Below are 10,000 nucleotides of genomic sequence, written 5' to 3'. Positions count from 1 at the left end.
TAAGAGACTAGACGTATAAGATTTCATGGGATTTAGCGATTAGGAGTGACAGATTGTTTGGTAAACGTATATCATGTTCTATATGTTATTTGAATGATTCTTACCATATGTTACGTTAACATACCAGGCACGTTCTCAGTTGGTTATTTATGCGTCATATAATGTACACTTATTCAGCCTGTTGTTCACTATTCTTTATTTATTTTAAATTGCCTTTCAAATGTCTATTCTTGGTGTTGGATTTTATCAAATAAATTTCCCCCAAAAATGAAACTAATATCTTTTTTACCTTCTTTATTATGCATTTTCGGCCGGTGCGACTTATACCCCGGAGCGACTTATACTCCGAAAAATACGGTAAAAGCTTACTTTTTTAATACTTGCACAGTATGTACGGTACATATTATGTTGTAAATACAAATCTTTATATATCTAGAAAGGGTGGTCCTAAGGAGGTAGGCATTTTTCCGAGGTCTCAAGAAGGTAACAAATACAGGAGTGTGTGTGTGTGTGTGTGTGTGTGTGTGTGTGTGTGCCTGCAAGAGGACAAGTATGTCCACCTGCAGCTGCAACTCAGGTTACTGGAAACCTCTTGACGTCACTCGGAGGTGCTGACTAACACCCTGGCATGTGTATGCATGTGTGCGTCACCAGCTGCGCTAAATACTCCCGAAACGGGGGCGCCACAAGACCCCGACATGTGTCTTTGTGGCACGTCGATGAACTGTTGCGTTGTCGCCTGGACTGTACCGTACGTCGTGTGAGGTGAAATGGAAAAAAAAATAAACTTAGAAAAGGGAAGGCTCAGTCATTTAATTTAGCCTAGCGTCAAGTCATGAAAGAAATGTACCGGAATTTTTCGAACCTTAAATAAATATAAAATATGTGACCATACGTACCAAAGCAAGAGTGCGCGTCCGAGAGAATAAAAAACAAAAAGATATATATAGTTATGTGTATGTATGTGTACACACACACACGTACATACTAGGGCTGTCAAAGTAAAAGCATATGATTAATCACAAAAAATGCTTGCATTAATCATGTATAAACGCAGATTAATCACGCCATTTTCTTTGACTGTACCCGCTCCTTGACATTAACCGTGGACGCTGACCTGAACGGCGGTGTGGCTCGTAACACGATCAGTGATGAGGTCCATGCATACGTCAGTTCGGAGAGGAGTGAAATTTCACTCCAAAATACACGTCCACTTGGACTTTAGACAACAGTTTTGAGCAAATAAACGGTGTGCATCCAAGTAAACATTGAATAAAACATTCCTGGTTGACATTCTGTTAATAAAATTGCATTTGTGTCAAAGTTTTTTAAGTTAATTTAAATAATGCAAGCAAGTCATTTAGTGTGTGATTAATAGCGATTAACCAAAAGTGTGATTAATCTGATTTGAAAAAAAAAATGTTGGGACAGCTCACATTTTGTGTGAGTGTGTGTGTATATAATATATATATATATATATATATATATATAGTACAGGCCAAACATTTGGGCACACCTCATTCAATGTGTTTTCTTTATTTTAATTTGTCACTGAAGGCATCAAAACTATGAATGAACACATGTGGAGTTATGTACTTAACAAAAAAAGGTAAAATAATTGAAAACATGTTTTATATTCTAATTTCTTCAAAATAGCCACCCTTTGCTCGGATTACTGCTTTGCACACTCTTGGCATTCTCCCCATGAGCTTCAAGCACACTTGTGAAGTGAAAACCATTTCAGGTGACCACCTCTTGAAGCTCATCGAGAGAATGCCAAGAGTGTGCAAAGCAGTATTCAGAGCAACGGGTGGCTATTTTGAAGAAACTAGAATATAAAACATGTTTTCAATTATTTCACCTTTTTTGTTAAGTACATAACTCCACATGTGTTCATTCATAGTTGTGATGCCTTCAGTGACAATCTACAATGTAAATAGAATTGAATGAGGAGAAGGTGTGTCCAAATGTTTAGCCTGTACTGATATATATACATACACATACATATATACACATACATACACCCACCCCGTATATATGCATATACAGTTAGACACGCATTCTTTACAACAACTTTCTCCACAAGGTAATAACTGAAGTACCACAGCGAAGACAGAAGGGGTAGAAAAACAACAAAAGACTAAAATAAAAATGAATATTTTAGGTGCAAACGTAAAAAGACTGTACCGTAACGCCTCCCTTTTTAACACCGCATGAAGAAGTGGAACTGCCTGCTAATACGTTGGCTCACCAGGCAGGGCAGCAGCACTTCGCCAGAAAGAAGATAATTTGTTTTCAATATATAAAAAAAAAAAAAAAGTGAAGATTTTGCATATAAAACACAAGAAAAATAAATGAGTGTTAAAAAAAAACAAAAAACTGCACGCTTTTTCTGTCTGTTTTGTCTCTCGTTTCAGTTGATGTGAAGGTCAGAGGTCATCTGCGAGTGGGTGGATGGCGATGAAGGTCACATGGTGGAAGTTGTCAAGCGGGTGGAAGGTGGCGCTCAGTCTGAGAGGAGACACAAAAGCATGTTAGTCACACAGCTCAAGTTGGAAGGAAAAAAGACTCCATTACCCACAAGCCCCTTGTGGTCCTACAGCCACACACCACCTTTGTTTGTGGAAGATAACTCTCCTCCTCCTCGACAACATGCACCCCATTTCCAACTTTGTCGCCTGCCTTATTATTTTTCAGACATGTACACCATGTGTACTGTCATTAAACCACAAAGTTTGACTTGAAATTTCTCACACGGCTCACGGCTCACTGCTCGCTACATAACATACAATGTAACTGTGTGTGTGCGCGTTTCATGTGTGTATTTAAGATTATGATTCGGACAACACTGAAAAATAAATAAATAAAAGGCTATGAATATCAAACCGATACTGACAACTGTGCCGATGGATCGGCCAGCGATGATGGGTGTCCATACACAGTGTGTAGCCGCTCCCATAAACTACCAATAATCACCTGCATTATAGATGGATAGACAGTACTTTATTGATTCCTTCAGGAGGGTTCCCTGAGGAATTATTATTTTGGCAAATAAACTGTATTTGTTAGTATCTTAAGTAACGTTATCACTGGAGGACGAGGCTTAAATTTGTTGCACACCGAGAGCAAGCCAGGAGCAGGCATGCTAATAGCTAAACTAACCGCTAAGCTAGATTGAAACAACATCAATATATAAATGCTCAGTAAAGTTTAAGAAGTGTAGATGAAACCACGTTATAGCAGAAAGTAAGCAGTTATTAACAGGGAATAAACATATACATTAGGGCTGGGCGATATGGCCTTTTATTAATATCTCGATATTTTTAGGCCATGTCACGATACACGATATATATCTTGATTTTTTGCCTTAGTCTTGAATTAACACCTGATGCATATAATCACAGCAGCATGATGATTCTATGTGTCTACATTAAAACATTCTTGTTCATACTGCATTAATATATGCTCATTTTAAACTTTCATGCAGAGAGAGAAATCACAACTACCGTAATTTCTGGACTATAAGCCGCACCTGACTATAAGCCGCACCAGCTAAATTTAGGGAAAAATACAGATTGCTCCATATATAAGCCGCACCCGACTATAAGCCGCAGGGTTTTGATGTGTAATTACCGTAGTATATAGGGGTTCCTGCTACTACGGAGGGGATTGTCGGGACAGAGATGACTGTTTGGGAACACAAAACGTCCCATTTATTAATAATAAATCTTTCAATCATTCAATCAAACTTTCACATCTTTGACATTGCGAACAGCATTCGTGCAGAGTACAAATAATACAACGGTGCAAAGTAATACAAAGTGCTCGCCTGTACGTTATCAAAATAACCAGCCTACCGGTATATGAAAAGTCAGTCTTTAATCATTGTGTCATCGTCTTCCTCCTGCGTACTAAAACCACCGAAATCCTCTTCGTCGGTGTCGGAGAAGAACAGGCCGTAAATAAGCCGCACCCTTGTATAAGCCGCAGGGACCAGAACGAGGGGAAAAAGTAGCGGCTTATAGTCCGGAAATTACAGTAAGTCAATTTACCAAAAGTGTATAAGCAGTGACACAAACATTCATGTCATTTCCAAAACAGAAAGTGCAAGATTGTCAGAGACATTTTAAAACAAGTTCTTAGTGCACTTTTGTCCATGATGTCACTAAGATGACATATCAAAACAACACTAAATTAAAGTGCACTTTTTGTACAGAACGCCACTACAATAGCTTAAAACAAATAAAGTGCACTTTTGTGCATGATGTCACACAAGATATTTCAATAAGTGTCAAATAAAAATGAGTTGCATAATAGGAAATCAAATAGTGTACGTCCTTCGCTGTGTGGTAGGTTCCTGCGGACGTTATCTCCTTCTGTTGTTGACTGTCATGTCTGTGTGATCATGTTTTGTTTTAGTCATGTTCGGTTTTGTTTTTGGACTTTTTGTGCACTTTTGTTTGTCACCATAGCAACCATTAGTTTTCACCTGTCATGTCACGCACCTGTTTCACGTTTTGAGTCATGCACCTGTTTTCACTGATCATGTCTAGGGATGTCCCGATCCGATATTTGGATCGGATCGGCCGCCGATATTTGCCAAAAAATGCGTATCGGCAAGGCATGGGAAAATGCCGATCCAGATCCAGTTTTAAAAAAAATTCTGCTTCGTATTTTCCAACGCACCGATTTAAATAATACATTCCACTTTTCTGCTGCTCCCTAATTTCCGTTCCGCATTTTCCAGCACACCTTCAACACATCCACAGGTCTGTGTCCTAACCGTTAAGACGGCCATGTGAATTAAAAGTTACCGGTAAAAATGTCAGCTGTCTCTGTGCGATATAGAAAATGACTATATCGTGATATTCGAGTTTACGTTCTCACGCAGTTGCTTTTGGCTGCTGGCATTACACGACAGGCTCTTCCCACTCCTTCTTGTGTCTCCTTCTCACAGACAACAAGCGCACCTTCTTACACACGTCACATACTGTCACGTCATACATCACATACGTATACGCACTCTCCCAGCAGAGAGGTAGCAGCATGGCTAACGTTAGCTGTGATGCTAGCGTAGCCGTGTGAGCGGTAATAATGAAGGAAGAATTCATTAATTCCCAAGAAAAACAGCATGGGGTCCATCGTCTGGCGATGGTTTGGCTTCAAGTGGGAATATGTCGAACAGACAACCGTAATTTGTCAAGTGTGGGGCAAAAGCGTTGCTACAAAAAGTAGCATTACTGCTAATATGTAGCATCATTTGAAAAGTCCCCTGCTAGAAAATGAAGAGTTTTTGAAACTCCGCACGTCAACATCTCCGTTGTGTATTATTCAAACTCACCTAATTCAGCTGGCTAGTTGTTATCAAGAGTACTAAAACCCTTTTCAACATGAATCTGACAACTAAGTAGGCTAAATAACTTTAAACTTAATACATGCTCGGCCAGTATCGGTATCGGATCGGAAGTGCAAAAACCTGGATCGGGACATCCCTAATCATGTCACTATTTAAGCTTGTCTGTTTCTGTTGTTCAGCCTGGCGACATCTGTCAAGACTTGGTCTATGGCGCGGTTTGTTCCCCCGAGGTGCAAATGATTTGGACCGGACGTGGCTTGGAGGTGGGTACATGATTTAATATAATGACAAGAAAAAGGAATAAACAAAAAGCGCGCACAAGGGCGGAAGTACAAAACTTGGCTATAAACACAAAACTTGCACAAAGGCAGAAACTATGAACAATGAAACAAAAACACTAACTGTGGCATTAATAAACAAAAACTTACTTGGCATGGAATCTATGAAACAAGAAGCGTGAACTGAGCATGAAACAGAGAGGCAGGAGTGTGATGTCGCCAGGGAGACTTCCAGGCAACAATCGGTTTAAAAAATAGTGACATGATTAGTGAAAACAGGTGCGTGACATGACGATGTGAACCAGGTGAAACTAATGGTTGCTATGGTGACAAACAAAAGTGCACAAAAAGTCCAAAAACAAAACCGAACATGACTAAAACAAAACATGATCACACAGACATGACAGTTCACTATTTTTTTCTCATACCATTTCCATGTTGATCTGGAAATGGTTGCTTGGGCATTTTGTGGGTATGGCACCGAATGGAGATGTTGACATGCATAGTTTCAAGCACTCTTCATTCTCTAGCGGGTGACTTTTCAAATGATGCTACATTAGTAGAGCTGCTACTTTTTGTAGCAACGCTTTTGCCGCATTCTTGACATATTACGGTTGTCTGTTCAACATCTTCCCGCTTGAAGCCAAACCACCGCCAGACGATGGACCCTGTGCTGTTTTCTTGGGAATTAATTATTCTTCCTGCATTTGTTACCAGATTGGCACCCTCTCTCTCTCTCGTATTACCACTCATACCACTCTGCTAGCACCACAGCTAACTATACCCATGCCGCTACCTCTCTGCTCCGCGAGGGCGTATGACGTCACACGCGCGACAGTATGTGATGTATGTAAGAAGGTGCGCTTGTTTTATGTCTCTGTGAGAAGGAGATACAAGAAAGAGTGATAAACGCATGCAGTGTAATGCCCGCAGCTAAAAGCAACTGCGTGAGAACGTATACTCGAATATCACGATATACCGTATTTTTCGGACTATAAGTCGCAGTATAAGTCGCAGGGTGCGACATACTCAGGAGCGACTTATGTGTGAAATTATTAACACCTTACCGTAAAATATCAAATAATATTATTTAGCTCATTCACGTAAGAGACTAGACGTATAAGATTTCATGGGATTTAGCGATTAGGAGTGACAGATTGTTTGGTAAACGTATAGCATGTTCTATATGTTATAGTTATTTGAATGACTCTTACCATAATATGTTACGTTAACATACCAGGCACGTTCTCAGTTGGTTATTTATGCGTCATATAACGTACACTTATTCAGCCCGTTGTTCACTATTCTTTATTTTAAATTGCCTTTCAAATGTCTATTCTTGGTGTTGGATTTTATCAAATAAATTTCACCAAAAAATGCGACTTATACTCCAGTGCAACTTATATATGTTTTTTTCCTTCTTTATTATGCATTTTCGGCAGGTGCGACTTATACTCCGGTGCGACTTATACTCCGAAAAATACGGTAGTCATTTTCTATATCGCACAGAGACAAACGTGCCATATATCGAGTATATTCGATATATAGCCCAGCCCTAATATAGATTCATTAGAATCTAGACTTTTCTAACCAAGTACAACTTCAAAAAAACAATTGGCTCTCCAAGTAACACCATAATGACCAACATGAAAATACGGTAGCGTAGTAGGCCCGAGTATTTATTAAAACAAAGCAGATGTTTTATTTAACAAGCATATTTAATATTTATGGCCACATTGCACACAGTTTGAACAGTAACACTGTGTTTAAATATAGGAAAATAAAACACTGTACTTTAATTAAGTGATTTTTATGGCGTACCACAGTCTGAACAACTGTTGGTGTGTCAGCATAGTCACAGTCAGTACTTGACATGTAAAAGGGCGGATTGATCCATAAATCGGTGGTGTCAACACCAAGGGTATTATCATTGTATGATCGATACTAAAATGATATAGGTCGATATTTTTATTTTCTAAATCTTTTATATTTTTTTAATGTTGGCAAACTTGGAGAATATTAAGGAGGACTTTGAGGGCAAAAAACTAATGATTTAAATGAGTAGTTTTGTTATTGTGTGACTTTACAATTGTATGTAACAACGTAAAATAAGGAACTAAATATTGTTGATTTTTTTCAACTGTCAATAGCACCCACCATAAACACATTTAAACATTTATGAGATTGGTATCAGTATTGGCCCGTGTCACTCATGGAATCGGCAGCATAAAACCCTGACTTACAACTATTTATTTTGCCTTCAATTAGCTTGACTAATATCATTACAATAATGTCAACAATTCAATAAGCAAATGTTTAAAAAAGAAAAAAATTCGGAAGAAATGTGCAATTTTACAATAATTACGTCCAATTTTTCTGGTGTAGTAAGTCATCTTGTGACTTTGATCTAATTTAATTTTCCATGAATAAAGTTGTACTGTGGAAAACAAACAAACCTTCATATGTTCAAATAATTCATGTACACATTTAGACCTGCCAACCTTGGCGGATGTCAAAACAATCTGTTTGGTCAATGAATCAACACGTCCACTGGACTTCAGACTTCCACAAGCCAGCAGTCAGGCAGCTGCGTTATTTCACTGAGAGTGCGACTTTTATGCAACAACAACGTGAGCAAGGCGCCACAATGGGGACCTTTTGACAGGCGGCGCTGCTGGAATGCTGGACAGAACACCCTCGGGAGGCAGGGGGACAGTTGGTGGCGTGTGGTCATCATTGGCATTATACACTCAATTAATATCCGCCTGGGACCAATCCAGACTTGACTCCAAATACCGACAAATGCCTAATATTCTAAAAATATTCTAAACCAATCAAATCCATCCTAAAGTGAAATGATGGTATGATTTCACAGGTTTAGGGTCTCGCAGGTTTCCACATTTTAGACTTTTTAGACTATAACCGATAACAATTTAGGACCATTTCACATCCATACTGTCAAAAAAATAGAACAAGATGAAGGAAAATCAAAGGCCAAGAATGGAATCTAACGACCGTATTTTCCGGACCATAGGGGGAATAAGGCGTACTGCCGATAAATGGTCTATTTAAAAAAAAAAAAGAAATTCCTATATAAAGCGCACTGGATTATAGGGCGCATTAAAGGAGTCATACATAAATATATTTTTTTCTAAATGGAAAACACTTCCTTGTGGTCTACATACAGTCGTGGTCAAAAGTTTACATACACTTGTAAAGAACAGAATGTCATGGCTGTCTTACGTTTCCAATAATTTCTACAACTCCTATTTTTTGTGATAGTGTGATTGGAGCACATACTTGTTGGTCACAAAAAACATTCATGAAGTTTGGTTCTTTTATGAATTTATTATGGGTCTACTGAAAATGTGACCAAATCTGCTGGGTCAAAAGTATACATACAGTAATGTTAATATTTTGTTACATGTCTCTTGGCAAGTTTCACTGCAATAAGGTGCACACACACACACACACACACATATATATATATATATTAGAGATGCGCAGATAGGCAATTATTTCATCCGCAACCGCATCACAAAAGTCGTCATCCACCCGCCATCCACCTGAACTAACATTTTATCAAAACCACAACCGCCCGCCACCCTCTACCCACCCGTTGTTATATATCTAATATAGACGATATTCCTGTTAAAGAAAGGAGACTGATCCAATGCAGCAGAGACATTCAATGCGTGCCACGCAATAATATCTCTTGGCCACGCATTAGAGGCTAAGAGATATTAATGCGTGATAATATTATTTATCATTATTATAATATTATTAATTAAGAAAGTGTTAAATATTAATGTTATTTTTTTTCCCTGGTCTTTGGTATTCCCTTTTTTAGTTTGTCGCGTACCACAATTGCAGCCGGCGTTGCCATCTTTTTATTTTTTTCTTCTTCTTCTGTTGTGTTGTGGTGTGCTGTGTCACGCCAAATTTCTTCCCCCTACAAACCCCCCCCCATTTACTTCTGTGGTCATATTTCCTCTTACGTCATTGACAGCGATCGATAGCACTTGGGCTTTGACTGCCCGTCGCTGGAAGGATAATTTGTCTTTGACAGCTGCTGGAATCTGAAGAAATCGATTATTGTTTTTTTTTTGGTACAGGCGCGAAACAAGACAGTCGCGTGCGGGTTAAGGACCCCCGGCAACTTTGTGACTTTATTGGACGCAGCCCCGGAAGTAAATGGGGGGGGGGGAGGCTTTTGTAGGGGGGAAGAAATTTGGCGTGACAGCTGCAGCAGTGCCTGATGAATAATTGCCTGTTTCAAAGAGTGCTGCTCGTTTTTCGTATGTGGGTAACAACATTTAACTATGTTTTTTTTTTCTGAATTAGTTTAACCGCCACCCGCCGGAAT

The 10,000-nt window shown here is 39.0% G+C and overlaps 1 protein-coding gene across 1 annotated transcript in view; it reads right to left on the bottom strand.

Annotated features, from left to right (window-relative positions):
• Nucleotides 1–1,874: 1,874 nt before the first annotated feature.
• LOC133662268 (insulin receptor substrate 2-B) overlaps nucleotides 1,875–10,000 on the bottom strand; it is a 22,299-nt gene continuing 14,173 nt past the window's right edge. Inside the window, exon 2 of the mRNA XM_062066121.1 lies at nucleotides 1,875–2,511. Coding sequence (XP_061922105.1) covers nucleotides 2,507–2,511 — 5 coding nt within the window. The 3' untranslated portion in view covers nucleotides 1,875–2,506. The remainder of the gene's footprint in view (nucleotides 2,512–10,000) is intronic.

The sequence above is a fragment of the Entelurus aequoreus genome, linkage group LG12 (assembly GCF_033978785.1).
Source record: "Entelurus aequoreus isolate RoL-2023_Sb linkage group LG12, RoL_Eaeq_v1.1, whole genome shotgun sequence".
NCBI classification, from domain to species: domain Eukaryota; kingdom Metazoa; phylum Chordata; class Actinopteri; order Syngnathiformes; family Syngnathidae; genus Entelurus; species Entelurus aequoreus.
Note: the sequence above shows the minus strand (reverse complement) of the source record. Positions and strands in the feature narration are given on the sequence as shown.